The sequence below is a fragment of the Sarcophilus harrisii genome, chromosome 3 (genome assembly GCF_902635505.1).
Source record: "Sarcophilus harrisii chromosome 3, mSarHar1.11, whole genome shotgun sequence".
NCBI lineage: Eukaryota > Metazoa > Chordata > Mammalia > Dasyuromorphia > Dasyuridae > Sarcophilus > Sarcophilus harrisii.
The window spans coordinates 441331655-441355073 of record NC_045428.1 but is presented as its reverse complement, the minus strand read 5'-3'; the positions used below and the strand labels follow the sequence as shown (position 1 = coordinate 441355073).

At 34.9% G+C, this 23419-nt stretch overlaps 1 protein-coding gene across 2 annotated transcripts in view; it reads left to right on the top strand.

Moving 5' to 3' along the window:
* Positions 1 to 20271, top strand: part of TNFRSF19 (TNF receptor superfamily member 19) — a 99077-nt gene extending 78806 nt beyond the window's left edge. For both annotated transcript variants that reach the window (XM_023499582.2, XM_031960787.1), the window contains exons 6-10: positions 4525 to 4689; positions 5257 to 5382; positions 9325 to 9427; positions 10112 to 10514; positions 16722 to 20271. In XM_023499582.2, the coding sequence (XP_023355350.1) occupies positions 4525 to 4689; positions 5257 to 5382; positions 9325 to 9427; positions 10112 to 10514; positions 16722 to 16730 (806 nt within the window). In that variant the 3' untranslated portion in view covers positions 16731 to 20271. The remainder of the gene's footprint in view (positions 1 to 4524; positions 4690 to 5256; positions 5383 to 9324; positions 9428 to 10111; positions 10515 to 16721) is intronic.
* The last annotated feature ends 3148 nt before the right edge of the window (positions 20272 to 23419 follow it).

The following is a 23419-nucleotide window of genomic DNA, read 5'->3' as shown; positions in this document are numbered from 1 at the left end:
TTTAACATTAAGTCCCTTATGATTTCCCTTTTCTATTTATCTTTTTATATTTCTCTTGAGTCTTGTATTTAAAAGTCTAATTTTCTATTCAGTTCTGGTCTTTTCATCAAGAATGCTCCATAAGTCCTTTATTTCACTTAATATCCATTTTTTCCCCAGAAGCATTATACTCACTTTTGCTAGGTAGGTGATTCTTGGTTGTCTTTCAGGAAATGATTAGTGTAGTCTTTCAATTTCTATTTTAGCCTCTGACTCTAAAACATCAGTACAGTTTTCCTTGATAATGTCTTAAAGAATGATGTCTAGGCTCTTTTTTTTTTAAATTATAGTTTTCAGATAGTCCAATAATTTTTAAATTATCTCTCCTGGATCTACTTTCCAGATCAGTTGGTTTTTTTCCATTGAGATATTTTACATTGTCTTCCCTTTTCTTTTTCATTCTTTTGGTCTTATTTTATTGTTTCTTGAAATCTCTCATAAAGTCACTACCTTCCATTTGCTCATTTCTGATTTTTAAGGAATTGTTTTCTTCCATGAGCTTTTTTTTAATCTTCTTTTCCATTTGGCCATTTTTGCTTTTCAAAGCATTCTTCTTTTCATTGGCTTTTTCTACCTTTTTTTTTTTTTTAACCATTTGGCCTATTCTGTTTTTTAAGATGTTATTTTCTTCAGTATTTTTGTGTGTCTCCTTTACCTCCTGTTGACTCTTTTCCCATGATTTTCTTGCAAGACTCTAATTTCTCTTTGCAATTTTTCTCCTACTTCTCTTGATTTTCAGAATCCTTTTTGAAGTCTTCCATGTGAGAGCAATTCATATTTTTCATGGTGGCTTTGGATGTTGAAGCTTTGACTTTTTTATCTTCTTCTGAATATGTATTTTGATCTTTCTTGCCACTTTAATAACTCTCTGTGACTAGAATTTTGTCTGTTGTTTGCTCATTTTTCTAGTTTATTTCTTGTCTTTTAATTTTTTGTTTAAATGGGGCTGGAAATAATTGTCCAAAACTTCAAGGATTATGAGCAGCTATTTTCAGAGATACTTCTAAGGATCTCTAAGTTTTCAGTTCTTTCAAGGTAATAGGATCTAAGGAGAGGTATATTTACTGTTCTCTTAACCTGTACCCTGGTCAGTGAGTGACAACAAGCATTCTTTTCTGCTCTGCAACTGTGATGAGGGTTTCTATTCCACGGTGGTTCTGGTGTACTAGTGCTCCTCCTCATCCTGAAACTGCCACCCTGGATTGTGACCCAGATCCACATATGGGCAAAGAAACAGGGTCTTTCCCCTAGTGCCAGCAAAAAAAAAAAAAAAAAAAAAAAAACCTTATCTCCTTCTGATCATTTGTTCAGCCTCTTTATCATTTGTAGTCTGAGAGCTCTGGAAATTGCCATTGCCCTTGCTAATTCAGTGGCTTGCTTCTAGTTTACTTGGTCCCACTCTGCATTGGTGCACCACTCTGTGTGTGTGAGAAATCTTTCCTGTTGAACTTCTGAATTTTCTTTCTTTGGAAAATTCCTTACTCTGCCCTTATGGAGGTTCTGCCACTTCAGGAATTGTTTTATGACTTTATTTAAAAGTATTTGAAGGGATTTGGAGGAGAACTCAGGCAAGTCACTGTCTTTTCTCCAATATCTTGGTTCCACCTATTGCTATGACCCCAACCAACAATCTTCTGCTTCTGTTCAGTTTCAATCCTATAACATTATTTGCTTTAATTGAGATATAAATGTTGGTTGTTATTTCTTTTTCCATGTTTGTGCAGCTGCCACAATGTCTTTCTTTTTATTTATTTGTCCATATTGACATGAATCATTATAGACATCTAACTCTGAGAGGTCGGGGACAATGCTTGCTTAATTTGCACCATAAAATGGTAAGAGTTTTAATATGATTTTTTTATTGATGATGATATCATCACAGTGTTTTTTATGTGATAAAATACCTTGTAAATACCAGGTATCTTTGGAAGCCTTGTTAGCAATGTTAGTGGATACTCAAATCAGATTTGTCCAGATTATTCTAGGAGTCATTGCTAATCTAGTTCCTTTTACCACATTAATAGACTGCTCAGATCTTGGGAAATAATTATTTAGGATCTAAAATGGCCAGTTCTTTAGTAACACAGATTTATGTATCCAGTCCCAACCCCTCCCTTGAGCTTGAATTTTACATTATCAATTGCCCCAACCTCAATATGTCTAAAACATCATTTATTATCTGTCTCCATGCCCCAAACCCTTTTCTTTTCCAAATGTCCTTACTTCCTTCAAAGAAAAGGCCGTCCTTCCAGTCTAATAGTCATGTTTCTTGATTCCCATTCCCGCTGTTCTTCATACAACACATCTAATCACCAAATCTTGCTGTTTCTACTTCCAGAACATCTCTCCAATATGACACCTTTTCTCTTTCACACAGCTACTGCCTTCTTTTAATCTTAATAACCTCTTACCTGGACAACAGCCTCCCAACGAGTCTCCCTGCTCCAAGCCACTTCTTATCTCACAATGGTAACAAAAAGCATTTTTCTTTAAGCACAAATCTGACAGTGTGACTTCCTTACCCAATTACTACCACTTGCTCCCTAAATCCTCTAGGATGAAAAGTAAACTCTTGTTGGATTCTGAAAACCCTTCAAAATCTAGCCCCAACCTGTCTTTTCAAATTTATTATACATTTCCTTCCTCCCATACTCTACAATCCAGTCAAGTGATCATCTCTCACATTTTCCTCATGTTTTCCATATATGATACTTCAGCTCTCATCTTTAGAGCTTTGCAGTAGCCACTTGAATTGATTGGCAAGTGCTTAGAGCGAACCTGTTCCTCACTTCTGGTTCATGGAATTTCTTTGTTTCATCAGCATGCAACTCAGACACAACCTCCTTTTTTTCTCAATAATATTTTGTTTTTCCAAACACATTCAAAGATAGTTTTCAACATTTTTGTAAGATTTTGTGTTCCAAATTTTTTTCATTCTCTTCCCAAGACAACCAGCAACTTGATTTATTGTACATGCCTTATTTCCATATTTATCATGTTATGAAAGATAAATCAAACTAAATGGGGAAAACTGAGAAAGAAAAACTAAATTTTTAAAAAGATGTGAAAATACTATACTTCAGTCTCCGTAGTTCTCTCTCTCCATTTGTCAATGGCATTTTCCATCCGAAGTATATTGGAATTCAGACACAACCTTCTTCATGAAACCTTCCTTAATCTTTATTGCAGGTATCAGTATAAGTATAAGGCCTATCACATAGTAGGAGCTTAATATGCTTATTCACTTATTTATCCTATCAAGTTTGAACTAATGAAATAGTCTTGTCTCTTGTGTTTCATGGAATTAGCCCAGTGTTTGGTGGAATTCTAGGGTAAGAATCAAGAAGACTGAACGCTAATAAATTTCAGCTGTTCTACCAGCTTGGTATGCCTTCACTTGGTACAAGGGATGGAGAGTCAGGTATTCTATCTGCAGTCAAGAACACTTGAGTTCAAATCTGGCCTTAGGTACTTCCTAGCTGTATGATTGTGGATTAGTCATTTTACCTCTCTGTCTCAGCTTCCTCTTATGGAAAATGGGGATTATAGTAGCACCTATACTATAGGTATATAGTTGTTGTGAGAATCAAAGGAGATAATATCTGTAAAGCATATAGCAATAGCTACTGACACATAGTAGGTGCTTAATAAACACTTACTTCCTTTCTTCAAATACTCATCCCAAATTCATTCACCAACTACTATGTTCAGGATAGTTTTTGGTGTCAAATACTTTGTTCCTCAAAGAACTTACAATTTATTCTTGTGGACAGAGGGATAACATCTAGAGATAAGTATAATACAAGGTAGAATTTGGTAGAGGTAAAGGAAAAATGTAGATGTTCCTTAGTTGTACTAGAAGTAGTTTCTTTTACTTGGCAATGTTGCTTACTTGGGTTTTATTATGGTGACCATTTCATGCTATGATAGTTTTTTCTCCAAAGTTCAACAAGTGGAGGCATTCCTGTAATTTGCCAATATAGCAGTGATGATATTTGAATTTTTGAGATACTACATGTGATTGAGAATGATTCAAGAATTTTATTTTTTCTTGAAATTTTAAAATGTGTATTTCTCTCAGCATAACCTGCAAATATGACAGGAGGGTTTTTTTTTCATTTTTCATAACCTTATTGTATATGGTATGCAAAGGACAAGCTGGAGTTAGAACTGAGGTCTTTTGACCCCAAACATCACATTATCATGTCCCTCTCTGGCTAAGTGTCCTTGGGATGGCAGGAGCTGAGCCTCTCTGGTTCATTCAACCAATCCTCAGATGGCATTATCCTGAAGCCATCCGCCATATTGATCTCTTTCCATCTGGTTACACTCCAGTTCATTTCTTCCCTTCCTCCAGTGTGGCACCCATAACAGAATCCAGTGTTCCAAATGTGGTCTAACCATTGCAGAAGTTATTTACCAAAGAGTCAGAAGCTTTGTTCTGCTTGTTATAATATTAATAATGATCTTTCCTCTCTGTTTCAGGTACAACCAAAGTAAACCTTGTGAAGATCCCATCTACCACCTCCAGTCCACGGGACACGGCTCTGGCAGCTGTGATCTGTAGCGCGCTGGCCACTGTTCTGTTGGCTCTCCTTATTCTTTGCGTTATCTATTGTAAGAGGCAGTTCATGGAGAAGAAGCCCCGCTGTAAGTCTATAATTATTTATATTTATTTATCGAGAAGTGAATATGGAGAAGTGAATTTTTAGAAAAGCGAACTAAGGCTATTAAAGGTTTTGACAGGAAACCTGACTAAAATGAGTATCGGTGAACTGTTTAAGTAATTGGAGATTAGTGAAAATAAATCCTAGTCTATTAGTCTCAGGGAGGCCTGACAATAGAGAGAAAGAGGAGGTACAGAAGAAAATGAATGGCATTTTTATAGAAATGTTGATAAGTAGGAAATATCTTAATGCCACTAGATAAACATGAACAATGAAATTCTTTGTAACCTGAGTATCTTACCCCTTCTAGATTTCTTAACAAATGGTTTTCCATGTTTAATGGATCTCGATCCATTAAACATGGAAAACCATTTGTTGTTTTAAGATTAAATTTACCAGTAATTAAAAATGTTCAACCTTTCATCTTAAAAAACTAGAAAAGGTTAGCTTGGAATTTTCCACATTCTCATGTTAATTTATCCCTTCATAAAGGAAAGTGCAAAAACAGAGTTAGTTTGATGCATTCTTCTTCTTCCCTTTTTACCAACAGGGTCTATGAGATCACAGGATATCCAGTACAATGGGTCAGAGCTGTCATGTTTTGACAGACCTCGACTTAATGAATATCCTCATAGAACTTGTTGTCAATGTCATCAAGATTCAGCACAGACTTGTGGTAAGTAAGGCCTCATTATGAGCATATTAGAGGAATCAGAGTAGCCCAAAGGAAGTGGGAACAGAAGGAATTGGCCCTTTTACTTAGGAATTGAGATGCTTTATTTGGTCAAATGATTTGTTAAAAATTATATTGTCACATTTTCCTTTTCTCTCTGATGCTTTGGTTCTGATTCTAAGTGTTGAAAGAAAATTGCCACCTCATTAAAACCCTAGAATGTCTGGGTGAGTTCATCTTCATTGCTTGGGGTCAATGGAGCCTTCATTTAAACAACCTGACACCCTGCCTGTTTAGACAAGTGTTTGTTTCCTGACTTCCCTATAAAATAGTTCTGAGAATTCAATTGTTGGCAGTTAAACTGATGTGTGAGATCTGCTTGCCTTGAACCCAGAAATTGTGTACATGGACCTCTATCCTAGAAAACCTTGAAGAACCAAATGATTTTTAGAAATGTTCATACAAAAATGATTTTCTCCCAAGAATTCTAATTACCATATTGATGGTAACTATCAATCATACCAAGCAAGGAAACTAGAAAGATCCTAGAGACATAACTCTCTAAAATCACATTAACATGATGAGGGGAGTTCAAGAATCTTAAATTCTTACAAAAGATTGAGTTTTGCTCCTATCAGAGGAATAAGTGAAAAGTGTTTTCATAGAATCCTATCTAGGATTCAGAATGTAAAGCACAAAATTAAAAGATCTGTTTGAAGTTCATGAGAGAACAAAATTTACAAAGTTGGACACAACAAAATTATATGCATTAAACTGAAAATGTGAGAATATAACTTTTCCTAAGTATTTTAATTTCTTCTTTTGAAATTATGCATTTGCTTACAAATCAAAATATATTTATCTTCAGTACAAGGCATTGAGTTTATTGAATACGTGCTATATAGAAACTTTATTTATCTATGTATTCTCTATAGTGTTTGGCATAGCAATGAGCATATGTTCAGTCATTTTTATGTGATGAATAAATGAGAGAGGGACTCAGAAATGGCATAAAATCAGTACCCACTCTAGATGGAGACAGAAAGGCAAAGTGGATCAAAATCAGGAAAACCTGAGCTCAAATCCCATCTTTGTTACCTGATCACCATGGGACCCTGAATAAATCACATCACTCTCCAAGACTACAAAGTAGGCACAGACTGTATTGATAGGGGAAGTTTCTTTACCTGGAAATTCCCTATAATGATGAAATCACAGGTTACATCCCTCACTCCTATCCAATGGTTCTCAAAGTATATTGTGGGGACCCTTGAGCATCTTCAAGATTCTTGTCAAGGGAATATCTTAGGTCAAAACTATTTTCATAATAATACTAAGACATTTCAATTTCTAATATAGTAAATATAGATAGATATAATCCACATAAACAAAAGTTCTTTCAAGTATTTTCAATAATTTTTAAAAACACAAAGAGCTCCTAGGAGCAAAAAGTTTAAGAACTACTGCCTATTCTGAATGCTCTGATTTGTGGATTATTAAGGTGAAGAATTGGTGAGTGGCATCCTTAGCAGAATGCACTAGTTTGCATTTGATTCTTAATAAGTTATTTTAAAGAAGGTAAATACTATTATAGGAACCAAATAAATCAGTGAACCAAGAAGCATTTATTAAGGGCCTGTTATGTATCATATTTTATGCCAGGTACTTACAAAAACCAGACAGTTCCAACCCTCAAGGAGTTTGTTTCACTGGGGAAATACATGTTCACTAGTAATGAATTACAAGACAATCAGGAAAAATCTGGGAAACTGGGTGGCTCTTAAAGGGAGCTAGGAGATGAAGAGACTAGGAGACTAAGAGTCTGAGAAACAAAAGCAAGAGAAGCACATTTCAAACATGGCAGCTGATTTTTGCTAAGGCTGAGAAATAAAAGGTAGCATCTTTTTTTTTTCTTTGCTGAGGCAATAGGAGTTAAGTGATTTGCCCAGAATCACACAGCTAAAAAGGGTTAAGTATCTCATGTCAAATCTGAACTCAGGTTCTCCTAACTTCAGGGCTGGTACTTTATCCACTGTGCCACCTAGCTGCTCTAAGAGGTAGCATCTTGTGGATGGGGAGGAGCCTAGTTTGGCTACCACATAGACTCAAGAATCCATATATACTTAGAATTGATGGTGGGGAAAGAAAGAAAGAAAAAAAAAAAGCCTGAAAAAAATAAAACCAATTTTTTAAGAAGAATAAGGTTATTTTCCATACATGACAGTTCATCTCTTATGACTATGCCTATTTGGAATGCACTTCCTTCTAATTCTCTCACATACCCACCATTATGTCCTTTCTTGGTGCTCCCAATTATTAGCCCTCTCTTTCTCTTGAAATTATTTTGTATTACAGTGTATGTCCTGTGTATTTACATTCTCATGTGCATATTGAACTCCCTTCAAACTTCCTCAGGAAAGAGATTTTTTGGGGTTTGGTGTTGTAATCCTAGTGTTCCACCTGTCAGATTGGCTAAGATGACAGGAAAAAATAATGATGATTGTTGGAGGGGATGTGGGAAAACTGGGACATTGATTCATTGTTGGTGGAGTTGTGAACGAATCCAACCATTTTGGAGAGTAGTTTGGAACTGTGCTCAAAAAGTTATCAAACTGTGCATACCCTTTGATCCAGCAGTGTTACTACTGGGATTATATCCCAAAGAGATTATAAAGAAGGGAAAGGGACCTGTATGTGCACGAATGTTTGTGGCAGCCCTTTTTGTAGTGGCTAGAAACTGGAAACTGAATGGATGTCCATCAGTTGGAGAATGGCTGAATAAATTGTGGTATATGAAAATTATGGAATATTACTGTTCTGTAAGAAATGACCAACAGGATGATTTCAGAAAGGCCTGGAGAGACTTACACGAACTGATGCTGAGTGAAATGAGCAAGGACCAGGAGATCATTATATACTTCAACAACAATACTAGATGATGACCAGTTCTGATGGATCAGGCCATCCTCAGCAACGAGATCAACCAAATCATTTCTAATGGAGCAGTAATGAACTGAACTAGCTATACCCAGAAAAAGAACTCTGGGAGATGACTAAAAACCATTACATTGAATTCCCAATCCCTATATTTATGCACACCTGCATTTTTGATTTCCTTCACAAGCTAATTGTACAATAATTCAGAGTCTGATTCTTTTTGTACAGCAAAATAATGTTGGTCATGTATACTTATTGTGTATCTAAGTTATATTTTAATATATTTAACATCTACTGGTCATCCTGCCATTTAGGGGAGGGGGTGGGGGGGGGGTAAGAGGTGAAAAATTGGAACAAGAGGTTTGGCAATTGTTAATGCTGTAAAGTTACCCATGTATATATCCTGTAAATTAAAGGCTATTAAATAAAAAAAAAATAAAATAAAATAAAAAAATAAAAAATAAAAAATAAAAATAAAAAATAAAAAAAAAAAAAGTAATCCTAGTGTTCTAAGAAATACATGTTAAGTTGCTAAACTGAATAACGTTACAATGGGAATAATGTGAAGAAATCTCGTGACCTTTTCTTTTCTTTTTTTTTTCACTTAATATTTTACTTTTATCCAATTATATCTAGAAATAGTTTCCAACACTGACTTTTTAAAAGTTTTATTTAAAAAAATTTTTTATTATAGCTTTTTATTGACAGAACATATGCATGGGTAATTTTTCAACATTGACCCTTGTCATCACTTCTGTTCCAACTTTTCCCTTCCTTCCCTCTACCCCCCTCCCTTAGATGGCAGGCAGTCTCATACATGTTAAACATTCAGCTTTCACTTTTGAAAGATTTTGAATTCCAATTTTTTTTCTTCCTCCCTCCCTTCCCTTCTCCACTTCCTTCCCAAGATACCAAACAATCTCATCTGGGTTATACTTGTACAATAATTTTAAACATATTTCCATATTAATCATGACCCTATTTTCAAAATGCTTGTATTCATCCCAGGACCAGTTCACTTGATTCCCTCTTTGTGCTGTGATGAGACCTGTAGCATGGATCATGGCACTCGGGGCTGTGCTCTCCACTCCAGGACCACCCTTCATGAACGGTAAGTTGAGGCATCTTCAAGGACAAGAAATGAATTAATCGATTGACTTACCAATACCAAAATAGACATCTGTTTCTAAATGCTGAATTTGAAAGAGAAGTCACATATGACATGTCTAATGACTTTTCTGTGAAATGTCCCCAAATTAGGCAGATTCACTTAGAGTTGCTTTACCAATCCAGCACACTTTCTATAATTTTCTGATTTCTACCAGTTGAATACACTTACTCCCTATGCAGGACTGTGATTTAAAGCCAAATATGTTTTTACTGGAGATGGATTTTCCAGGTGACTATATGGTTTTGATGGCTTTCTAGATATCTAATAGAATGGAAGCCCCTTGAGGTCAGGGATTTTTTCATTTTATTTTTGTATCCTCAGGTCCTAGTATAGTACCTGACACATAGTAAGAATTTTAAAAATGATTATTACCCCACTGATTGGTCAACTGATCTATTTTAAAGCAAATGAACTATATTAGCTTAAATTGATGCAGTAAGTAAATTAGGATAGCAAACAGCACTAAAGGTGCAATTTAGAGAATTATATACAAGTTCTTCTAAGAATGTGGTAATCATTTCTCATATTGCTAGACATCAATTTTCTATAAATTTTCTCCATTTTGTTTTTATTGATGTTCTTTTTTTTTAATTTAATTTTACTTTTGCTTTGTTGCCCTCCTAGGAATGCAAGTTCAGTGGGGGAAATGCTTCCAACATTCTTTGGTTCCATTTCCCATTCTACCTGTGGCGAGCTTTCAGATGCCTGGCCGCTCATGCAGAATCCCATTTGCAGTGACACACACTCTCTCTCTGAATCTTACTTGGAACTGAATGGAGGCGAGAGAAATTCACTCAACCTAGAAATAGAAAACTTAGACACATTGGATTCAAACAGTAGCCAGGATCTAGTTGGAACAGTGGCTCCACTTCATCCTGATCCTGAAAACTTGGCAGAAACTACTGAATGGTCTCAACAAAACACAATTACAGATCCATCACTAACTCAGGAGACTTTATCTTTTAGAAACCAACTGGAGCAAGAAAACAAGGAAAACATGACTATGGTTCCCCAACCTTCCCTCCAGGTAAGAAAAGATGATTAATATCAGTGTTTATTCAGCATCTGCATATACTAGATCAACCTTGAAATGAAATACTGGTTCTGAGTTAGTAATTGGGAAATTACAGCTCTTACAGTATACTTGATGAGAATTTGATATTCTTAAAAAAAAAATTAGTGGGAATTGGTTTCTGGAAGGATTCTGAGTATATTAAGTTGCTATATATCAAAATTCATAACATATTCCTTATCCTCATTGGTAAGCTTTTCATTACTAAAATCCTGTTTCAAACTGGAAAATCCTGTATTAGTCATAAATAGGGTTCTGTTTGTACTAAGAGGCTAATGTCTTATCCAGTATTTTGTAGTAGGATTGAGGCAGAGTGCTTAGTACAGAATACTTTCAGACTAGAGTCCAGAAGATTTTAAAATGAATCCCAGTTCCTCTCATTAGTAGTTCCATGATGTTGAACAAGTCAGTTTAACTCTCTGAGCATGTTTCCTTGCTGAAAAACAGAGATAACAATTCTATGACATACCTCGTGGAGTTGTTAGGAGGCTTCAGTGAAATACTAGAGATAATGCACTTGGGCCCTAGATGAATATTGGAAAAAAGTAAATCAAAATAGATGATCCCTTAACATCTCTTCTGGATGTAAGGCCTTTGATTTTTGAGGCTTTTAATAAATGTTTGCTGAATGGAAATAGTTTATGTATTAGGGGTGTGTGTGTGTGTGTGTGTGTGTGTGTGTTCGTTCCTTTCTAGAATGAGGAAAGTGTGGATTTTTGTTTCTGAATGGTCAGCATATTAGTAGAAGAGGACAGATGTGACCTTTCCCCGGCTGGGAGCCAGAGAAGGAAGGGGGGCCAGAAAGTGAGTCCATCCCAAGTTCTCTTGAGTTATGCCAGTGGCCATCCCAGCCTGTTCATATAATGCCCTCCCTGTATTCACCAAATGTGTGCTTTGAGAGAATCCAGTTTCTGAGAACAGGCAGCACATAATAATCAGAAAGGGAGGTCAGCAAGATGGAGTAGGCTCCCATTCCATCCAATATGCATTTTTAGAGAGAAAATTGAACTCCTTGTAGCTTGTGTTAATTAGATCTATTTTCTCAGACTTTTTATACTGAATCATGATATCTTGAAAATTAAATTTGAATAATAACTACTATATTGGAATATCTGGAGGCTTAAAATAAAAATATCTATGTTTGAGTTCCAGCTATTTTGTTTACTATCTATATGATCTTGAGGGAGTCATTAGCCTTAATTCCCTCATCTATAAAATGAGAGAATTGGTCTAAAATGTCTTTAATATCCCCTATGTCTCTAAATCCTACAATTCTAATTGCAGACTGAATTTTCAGTTATTAAATTACCTTTAATATACTGAATTTTCATTAATGATTTCTTTTTAACTAACATTATATGGCATTAAAAAAGTCATTGGGCCTCTGCTCCTTCAGCTATCAAATAAAGGATTTCACATAGATGTTATCTGAAGTCCCTCCCAGCACTAAATTCTATCAGTCTGTGATTCTTCCATTGACTGGTTTTGATTATTCCCTTTATTGTTAACCTTTGTTAGGGGAGAGAGTGAATAATTTAAACAAGTATAAACTCTTAAGCAGAACTTTTTTTTAACCAAGAATGTTGATTGTGCATGAAATTATTAGTTATAAACCATTTAATTATTTTAATATAATATTTGTGGGTACTCTCCATATTCTGACCTCAACTTAATTCTATAAGGGTTCTGAAAAATAAACATTTCAGTGAAAAGTCTGTATGAGTTTTCTCTATAGTAATTTTTTGTCTCATTTTCCTTTTATGTTATTTTGTTGGTGGTAGTATAAAAGAATTATTGTCATGCTTTTGTGATTGTTAAAGTTTTTTTAATTAATTGATAATATCATCCTTAGACTGTGCAAAAAATGGTGCAATCGCTTTTTGTACTAATTTACTCTTACTCAAATAAGAAAATTATAAAAATGTGGAAGAAAGAAAGGAAACAAGCATTTGTTAAATGCCTACTATGTCAGCCTCTGTGCTAAAGGCTTTATAAATATTACCTTATTTGATCCTTGCAACTCTTTGCAGTAGGTGCTCGTTTTATATTTGAGGAAACAGAAACAGAGATTAAATGACTTGCTTACAGTTACACAGCCAGTAAATATCTGAGGCTGGATTTGAATTTATATCTTCCAAGTTCCAGATTTAATTCTCTGTGCCTCATACCTGCTTCTAATTATTAGTATTAGACAACAAAACTTTCAACATAAACAGATATAATTGTAATACTAACATTATATCTTATGTATAAATGTTACATTAGAGTCAATTCATATATATATATATATTATTAATAAAAAATCTTTTATATATAATTTGTGAATATTATAAGATAATAAATTAAGCCTTGAAGGAACCTCAAGTCATTCAGTCCAGTTACTTCATTTTCTATATTAGGGAACTGAGTCACAAAAACTTATCTAGGGTTAAATAGCTAGCAAGTGCCTGAGAAATGCTTCCAACTCAAGTCTTCTTAATCTCAAATCTACCATTCTGTTCCAAAACTTCTTATATGGAACTGAATGTGAAGGAATGCAAAATTATGATTTATTATCAGTAAATGTTTGATTTATATTCATAATTAATATATCTACATGCCCAGGATCATGTAAAGATTTCTTGGGCAAAAAGGGAAGTGAAAAAAGTTTAAGCCCTTTTCTATTTGACTACAGCATGTTGCCTGATAAAGAAAGGTCTGCCAGAATATTTCTTCTCCAGGAAAGTCTGAGTCTGTTGGTCTTCTCAGTATTATTCTAGGCCTATCTCTTCCCTGAATGTTTACTGATGTAGGGCCTTAAAAAACAGAAACATCTTGATATTAATATTAATATTAATAATACTGGTAAATCACCAGTAAACTCTTGTTATATGGTAATAGGATTACTGTGAACACATTGAGTTTGCCTTAATGACCAGAAAAATCCACATTTCATTTGTATTTAATATTATCCATTAGCATTCAAACAATTAATATAGTAAAATTCTCAAGTTTCCTTAAATGGGCTAGACATCCTTCTTGGAATCTTGCTTACTGTAATTAATGTATTTAGCAAATTACTTTCTCTGTATATTTGTATACTTCACTCCAGCCCAGGAAAAACTCTTTAAACCCAAATTATTGGGAGACTGAATTTGATTGCAGAGTAAACTTCCTTCTCTAAGCTCTTCCTCTAGGGCCTCATCCTGAAATGTGACCCTGAGATCTGTAAGGCCATTGACAGAGGAAGCACAAGCCTTGGCAAAAATTACCAAATAGAAAAGGCCTTGAGTGGAAGAGATCTGCTAACAGATTGGCCCCCTCTGGACTAGGCCAGCTGAGTGCCCAGAGGCTCATCACCACAGGGAATTCATCTTTTGGCCCAAGCAAATCATCTTTAATAAAGTGTGGAGGATTCACCATTTATATAAGTGCATGGAGTGCCCTTACCAATGAAAGAAGACCTTCTGACAATATTAAAGATGTAAACCTTCACAGATTTAGGCTAATTTCAGAGAAAGTCAGGATTGTTGACTTGGTTATCAAATTTATTAGTTCATATGAATCAACGAAAAATCTGAATTATAAGCAATATTTCACCTTTTCCTTTTTCTTCCTAATACAATCAGTCATTCCTTTCATAAGTGGTGGAGTAGATAGAGCTCTTCACCTAAAGTCAGAAAGCCTAAATTCAAATCCTACCTCTGATACTTATTGATTGTGTGACTCTGGGCAAGTTACTTAACTCTCCTCTCAGTTTGCTCATCTGTAAAATGGGAATAACATTAGCACCTATTTCCTAGGTTCTAACAAGAACAAAATGAAACGATACGTGTAAAAACAGTTGCAAATTTAAAAGCTATATATAAATACTTGCTATTATTTTGAGTAATTTATATAGACATGTTAACTTAATATACTAGAGTTGCTAGGATATACCTCTAGGGATTTTCCTTAATAAGGAGATAAGACTGAGTTATAATTATCCTGTCAATAACTTTAATTACTTAAGAAAACAAACTTTCAGGATAACCATCAGTACTTTGAAAACATCTATTTCTATTCCCCTTTCATTCTTGTAGACAGGAATGTTTTGCTCAGCAAATCTCTTTATAGATTGTGGGAAAAAAATTGATTTTTAAGCCTTGGTCCTGTCTGAATCATCCTAGATTCCTTTGTATTGTATATAATTGTATACCTAATTAATATATCTACATGCCCAGGATCACATAAAGATTTCTTGGGCAAAAAGGGAAGTGGAAAAAGTTTAAGAAGCCCTTTTCTTCTACCACAGCATGTTGCCTGATAAAGAAAGGTCTGCCAGAATAGATAAACATTAGTAGTATCTGAACTAATATGATTTTACTATATTTAATGCAACTTATGATATATATATATATAAAGATATATATATGTTCCTTTTGGCCTAAAGTACCTTTGCTTTGTGATTTCCGGAAATCAATGTCCTATTTTGAGAGGGCCAAACATAATGCTTTCTTTCCCCCTGGAGTGTCTATTCCTCAAACTGTCCTCAAGAGGTCAGAGGTTCCTTCCTGCTAGAAAAATCTGTCAAAGGCTGATTGTGCATATTTCCTTGAGACAATTGGGGAAAAAAAAGTCTTCTTATCCTCCACGATTATCCACAAACTTTGTCCTGTTGCTTAATTGATGACAGTATCTTCCAGCAATAAGGCATTGTATATAGACTCCTTTCTATTTTTGTGGAAAACAAGCACTTTGTAACCGTCCCTCCCTCCAGTATGACTTATTTGTATTTTAAGAGCTCAACATACAGGAATGATAAATACCACCTATTTGCAGCGTTGCGGGCCATCTTCAATCATTTTGATCTCTATCTGGTCACTGTACCCAGAGGGGAAAGTGAGGCAGGTGACCTTGCCCAGCCTCCCTCACTTAAATCCAATTCACTTTCATGTCCTGGCATTCCCTTCCTGATGTCATGATGCTCTTTGAGAACAAAGGACAAACAACAATAACAATAATTTGCAATGTTAGCAGCTAGGTGGAACTGTTGAAGTGGGTTAAGGTTAGTTAGAGGATTGAACCAATAGTCAAGAAGACCCAGAAGCAAATCCTGCCTTTGATACTTAGTTGTGTGACTCTAGGCCAAATCATTTCATCTCTGCCTTCTTCAGTGTCCTCCTCTGTAAAATGAAGATAATGTTTTTTATTAAAGCTTTTTATTTTCAAAACATATGCATGGATAATTTTTCAACATTAACACTCGCAAAATCTTGTATTCCAAATTTTCCTGCCCTAGATAGCAGGTAATCCAATATATATTAAACATGTTTTAAAAAATGTTAAATGCAATATATGCATACATATTTATATAATTATCTTGCTGTACAAGAAAAATCAGATCAAAAAGGGAAAAAAATGAAAAAGAAAACAAAATACAAGTGAACAACAACAAAAAGAGTGAAAATACTATGTTGTGATCCACACTCAGTTCCCACAATCCTCTCTCTGGGTGTAAATGGCTCTTCATCACAAGATCATTGGAAAAGAGCCATGTCCATCAGAATTGATTTTCGTATAATCTTGTTATTGCTATGTACAATGTTCTATTGGTTCTCCTCATTTCACTTAGCATCAGTTCATGTAAGTCTCTGCAGGCTTCTCTGTAATCATCCTGTTGATCATTTCTTATAGACAATAATATTCATATCCCATAACTTATTCAGCCATCCTCCACCTGATAGAAGATATTAAATTATCCTCATTTTGTGGAAGTTTATCTCCCATGGTTGTAGTGAAGATAAACTGAGATAATATTATCAGAATAACTGGAGGTGGTCCTGGTGGAATATAGCTTTTGTGTCATTTTTTTGGAGAATGAGAGAAAATCTGCACCTGTCTCTTATTGTTTATAAAGTTAGAACCTTTTAGAAATTTGCATATATTAGATCACTTTGTGCCCAGATTTCTATGCTGCTCCCTGTTTGAAGCTAACATCATCCAACCTCAAAGAATGAGCAATGTCACAGTATGTACAGTATGGATATCTACAATATCAACATAACATACAGCATGATGCCAGCACAAAACTTTAGCAAAAGAGACATTTGAAAATGAAATTGCTCTGAGTCTATGATCTACCTTGTATTTCCTTTAGTTTGTATTTAACAAACTTTTTTTTTTCTTCTGTTGCGATTTTAGGAAGCCTAAAGGACTCTTTTCTACCAGGAATGGAAGTGTACATAATCCTAATACTACTCTGCTAACACTGGGGAACCGAACCGTGTCTGGACCTTGGATGGTTTCTGACAAAGCTGAATAGAACTGGTCCCATTTCAAATCTTTCAGCCAATTGTGTCTGAGCCAGACCAGCTGGGTGCTGAAACCCCAAGCATAACTTGAGAAAAAGACTGAAGACAGATTCATGATACTTTGCATCTCTTCCAAACAAGCTGTTTCTATGCCGCATTTGTGACTGAAATTACTAAAGGATTGAGCTTGAAGCTAAAGAGATTATGTCCATATAGCAGGAAAAAGAATCGAGTTAAGATTTATATTCCTCTGTCAAATGACTGCATGAGACTGAAGAGATGGCACATTTGTGGATATCTACATTTTGTTTTCAAAAGCACACCGTAAATGGCATCATACAGGACGTTGGATTAAATTGTTTAGTTTTGATGTAGAAGGAATTCAGAAGTGAGTTTTGCTTGTGCAAAGGTCCTTTTTTGATAGTCTAAGTTCCCTTGCCCAGGGGGTTAGAGTGCTAATGAGTCCAAAGTCTTGGAGTGATCTCTACCCTGACTGGTTAGCTTCTTATAAAGAAGAATTCATACATAGACTGCATCCTCACTGGTAACCAGGTTTTTGACAAATGTATACTCTTGGTCATAATGTAGAGTACACAAGAGAGCGGATGTATCACCATTACTGCCAAAAAAAAAAATAATAATGGATACCTTATCAATAGTGGTTCTTTGTGTACAAAGGATAATGCACTTATGTATGTATTGATGAGGAAGCTTTTTATTGTGTTACATCTGTTTCCAAGGCTTAGCTTCCAAAGTTCAGAAATGTCTATGTCATAGTTAAACAGTATTTCTAGGATAAAGAGCTTTTATTAAAGTAGTGTCTTTTGTATTGAAGGCTTAATAAGCTGTAATATAGCAGGTTCATCCACCATTAGAGTGTAAAGTTTGTTAGTAGCCTTTGATAAAACTCCACAATACATTAAAAACAGAAGAGAATTCACAGTTCAGTATTCAAGGCTGGCAGTTTTTAGTTACATTAAAAGGGGTTACCTGCATCAGTGTGTTATGGTACTGAAACCTCTTCCTGCCCCCCACAGAATTACTAACTTACCTGTAGGAGAATAGAAGAATCATAAAGGCACTCACTCCATCCCTTATTGCCTCTAGATTTATGCACTGGATACTCTGAAGTGATTTGCTAGTGAAAAAATTGCCCTGACTGAGTAAAAAAGAAATGTGCCTGTTTGGGGAGTGTATTCCCTTTTTCTTTGGCTAAGGAGATGTTAAAAAGGGGCTCCCCTTTTCATTAGTAGAGCCTACACAATCAGGTTTGCTCTGTGAGTTTTAACCAACTCCTCTTGTTAACTCTTGGCCATATTTGCACTTTTTAAACATTGATTTTTATCTCATCATCATTGACCCTATTTTCTGGTCCTTTTATGTATTTAAGGTTTTAAGTTGACATTCATTTTCCCCCCGGTCTTGTTAATCCTATCTTTTCAAAAAGATTTTTCCCTCTCATTTAGTACACTGTTAATTCAACAACAGTAGAAGACGTAATGTGTCCTCTCCCAAATAGCTTTGCCTCTCACCAGTCAGTGTGAGGTTGAGATACATCTTTGTTAGCTTGTCTTGTTTGCTCTCCCATCTCATTACTTCATTTCCTTCCAGGTGTAATAGGAAATTATAGGGTTTCTTATAGTCTATAATCTTCCATATCTACCACATGAACAGAGTTGATTTTTTTAAGTATAAACATTACTATCAGTTTAGTCAAATATTTGCATCAGAGAATTTTATATGTTTCAGTATTAAGAAAAACATTATACCCATTAGAAAGAAAATCTAATGTGTGTTATTGTACAGGACACTTTGCTAACCAAAAGTTAACAGGAATGTTATTAGCACAGACATGAAAAGAAACTTGGTTTTCATGTTAAAGGAACTACACATGGCAGGTATTGTGAAATTCATCGAGTCAAAAGTCTAAAGCTTATTTACTCACGTAAATACTTTTGACTTGTATGAAAATCATCTTCAGGAAAACCTATTTTGTGGACAATTTGCATAAATCCTTAAAAAAAAAAAAACTTTTGAAAGTGTAGTCAGAGTCTCACCACAAACCAGGCATAATTCATTTAGATCAACAAAGCAAGGTATCCAAAAAAATATAGTAAGGAGCATCATCAATTTGAATGACATTACAACTCACGAGTACATGTAATCAATTTCAGTTATTTTCTATCTATTCAGAGATTTACAAATAGAAAAAAACCTCAGAAACCATCTTGATTCAAACTCCTCATTTTACAGGTGAGGAAACTGAGTCCCAATGCCTTTAAGGAACTTGCCCAAGATGACATGGCTAGCTGGTGACATAGGCAAGGGCAGAACCCATGTTTTCTGCCTCCCAATTCAATATTTTTCCTCTATACCCTGCCGCTTTTGGTATGACAGAGCAATGGAACTGTTAGGTTTTTTAAATCATTCTTGCCTAAACTCAGTATTTTTTTTCCATGTGAAGAACTTTTAATTGACTTCAAAGACAAACACCTGCAAGAGAACTCTCAATGATGTGAATGAAATTTTGGCCTTGCATTTCAAAACATCACTTGTGATCTGTGGAGAAAGGTTGCTGCAAGGACATTTCATTATTACCTGCTGAAGAAGCATATGATAATGTTCTTCTGACTCTCTAAGCTTAGTTAATATTTTAGAGAAACTTAGTGCTCAATTCAGATTCCTAAAGGTATTTTTTGAATGTTGCTTAATAGTCAACAGACTGACCTTTCAGGGTATGTGTGCCAAGAAACTCAAATAATTCATGACGTAAAACATGTAGCCTGCTGGAGTTTACAGTCAGTATGATCATTTTTGGTTTAACAGCTTTGGGGGTATACTCTAGCCAATTTGAATCAGTTCTCAAGAGCTGATTATTAAATATTCAGCGTGAGAATTTACACCTTGGGAACTAGCAAATGTTACAAAGAAGGACTTGATTTATTGTTCTGATGATTGTCCAGACCTAATAAACTGATGGGGGGAAATGCAATGCAGATTAATTAAATTTAAAAGTATGTTACACATACTTTTTTTTGTTTTGGAGAGCTGGTTGTTAAACATTTACTAGTATACCCTTGAACATTATTACGTATGAAATTCATTCAAAGAATGAAGTGTCTAATAAGATCACTGAATTAAAGCATAGGATTTTCCCCTCCCCTTTAATGTAAATTGTACATAATTTTTAAAAAATAGACTTTTCTACTTTTAATTGCTATTGTTTATATTGCTTAGGTCAAGCACTGTGGTCTGTGCCAGTAGAAAACGTCCATTGCCACTTTAAGGGCGTCAGCTTGAATGAATTTAGGTTGCGTCATTGCTTTTTTTGCATATGAAACTTTTTTTAAAATTCCATAAATTATAGTTTTCTTGTATAAATAGATGTGTGTGTGATGCTTTTTTATTTGTGAATAAAATTGTTACTTAAATTGTTCTTATTTGTGTGTCCAATGGAGAAGTCATTTCTTGGAATGATATTTCTTATCATGGAATGATAAGATTTAAATCTTGAAAGGGAGAAATTTGTAGTTCTCAGGGTCTAAAGTTTAGAATTGAAAGGAATCTCAGGGAACATCTAGTCCAAAATTTCTTAAACTGTGATTTACTTCCCCATATGGGGTCATGTAATAATATAGGGATGTGAAATTATGACTTAGTATGAGTAAATGTTTGATTTGTATACCTATTTTATATATCTATATGTCTGAGTTCACATGAAATTTTCTCAGTCAAAAAAAGAGTCATGATTGAAAAAAAGTTTAAGAAGCCCTGATCTAGTCCAAACCCTTTAATTTTATAGGTTTACAAAGGGAAATGTTGATGCTGAAACTCAAATTCATTGACTCCAAATTTGTTGCTCTCTACATTTCAACATGCATGAATTTTTAGCTAATTGCAATATTTTTTCCTTCTTCTCCATACTATAAAGAGAATAAAGATGTTCTTCATGACCACAACAGACCTATGATCTCATCAGTTTGGGAACTCTCTTCCATGGTACAGATCATATCCTGTTCATGCCATCCTGGAATGTTTGCCCATAAATCTGCCGCAGGAGGTCCACTCAAAGTGATGGGTTTTGTCTCAAATTCTCTTGATTTTGGATGATTATCAATAGGGCATGTGAACTATCCATTTCATCTCATGATATAATGTTTTTTCTCATCATCCACTCCTGTCAATGGCATTCTTTACTCCATAGCTCTTCCTGACTCTTCATTTTCAACATGCAGTGGCTTATTCCTTTCATCATGGCCTATTGCCATTGTCTTTTGGGTGAGACTCAACTTTAACTCTCCAGAAATTGAAGCATATTGTGGCTTGCAGCTCTACAATATCATGAGAAGGATACTAGTGTTAGAAATAAGGGCTTTTTATTTTCAGAAAGAAGCTTGAAGGCATTAAAAACTCTTTCCAAATTCTCAGCTGAAATCCAATTCCCATGATTGTTTCTACTCAATTTTGGGCAAAACTCATTGTCCATAAAGATGAGCTAGATTATCCAACTTCATATCATAATCTTAACAATAGATTCTTTTCATCCATTTAGTTATTCCTAATTATGTTTAGCTATTCCTAGTTATGCCAAATACTTTTCAGGGTTTATGAATCTCTTTAGGAGGCTTTATAATTTCTTGAGGCTTTATACATGTCATGTGAAAAGAGCCTTCTCTAAAGGACCTTACTGTTTATGGGGAAATACTCTGAACCTGCTCCGTGGCAGTAGCCAACACGTCTGGCAAGCATATATGTCTGCTTATTTTTGCCTAGTTGAACAGCCATAATTATAGGTTATCAAGGTTATTATGTCTTCAAAAGAATCTTGTATAGTTTTGATTTATGTATTAGGGACTCCTTGTAGTAAAATCTTTAATTTGGTATTTTTATTTATCATATTCAATCACATAAAGTGGGATTCAGTATTTTTTCTATGGTTCAACTATGTATTCACAATTATACGAGGGTGCTCTCTAACTAACTAAAGAAATAAATACTTATTACAGACTCTATGTGGCCCTATTGGGGTTTTTTGCTTTTGGGGAGTTTTTTGGCAAAGATACTGGAATGGTTTGCCATTTTCTTCTCTAGATCATTTTACCGATGAGGAACTGAAGTAACTAAGATTAAGTGATTTATCCAAGGTCATACAACTAATAATCTCGGCAAATGTGAAAAACCATTATCTCTCCTTTCAAGATACTTATAAAGAAACCTAAAAGTCTTAGCGTAACCTTAAGCTTTTAATAACTTACAACTGCATATTTGTGGTTATATGGTATACACAAAAATATATGATAAAAAGATAAAATGTGATAAGAGCAAAGGAGAGGTTTAAAGGAAGAACTATAAAAATGTAGGAAGGGAGAAATTGTTTTAAAGTAGAGGGATGAGGTAAGATTTCATGGTGAAACAATGGACCTGAATTGGGCTTTTAAGAAAGAGGATTTCAACAGAGGAAGACTGCATTCTAGAAATGGTGGAGCCTGTTTGAATGCAAAGAGGAGAGAAACCTGAAAGAAAGATCAAGAAGTACCAAGAAGAGTTGAACTGGAAAGTAACACATGTGATAGTGAATAAAGGGAAATAAAACTAGAAGGCTGATCAGAACCAGATTTGAGCAAGAAGGATCTCAAAGGAGTCTCCCAATTCCAGATTTGAACCCTAAGAAAAACTCTAACTCTGTAGTGACTGCTCTTTCCACAATACCACCCTAAGATGACAGAGCCAGGTGGTTTTCCAACCCCCATATGCACATATACAACATACATACATGTACACACACATACACAACACACTCATTCCCTCTCTCTGTGCCCTTTGCTCCTATTGTCTGCCTTTCCTCCCCCAAACATCCTTTCCCTATCTATAGTAGCTAGTGCTTTATTCACATGTATCTAAAATCTACCCATCCTTCAAGGCTAGGCTCAGTTTGCCTTCTCTCCACCTTTTCCTACATATTCTGATCTGTCTCCTCTCTACTTAGATCTAATGTCACTGGATTTAGAATTCTATTATTCTCCAACTAGTTAACATGTTTTAATTTTCTTCAGCCAAACAATCCCTTTGACAGCAGACATCATGTGTTATATAGTACTCACTGGGTATCCTTGGATGTCCTTGGCACAAAACTGAGCACACAAAATGGCACATAGTGAAATAAAGTCATGGACTTGGAATTAAGGAGACAAAACAATCTGGCCTCTGCCTAGTTATCATAATAATGGGCAAGCCATTTAATAATCCTTCTAAGTCTTGGAGTCCTCATTTGAACATCAAGCGTTAAGCAGCACTAACTCATAGAGTTCATATGAGATTTAAATAAAATCATAAGACCATTATTTCACAAATGGAGAAACTAAGACCCACAGAGATTTAGTGTATAGGTTGTAAATGACAGAGCCTGGGTAAAGTTGGTAAATGCATACTACAAACCTTGAAATAGTAAATAAATGTCAATTATTATTGTTTTTCTTAAAGTATATCATCAATAAATGCTTGTTGATAGATTGATTTCTATATTGATGACATCTAGATATTCTGAGAAGTTCAAGTGATTCATTCTGCCATCTTGAAACCAAATGGTAG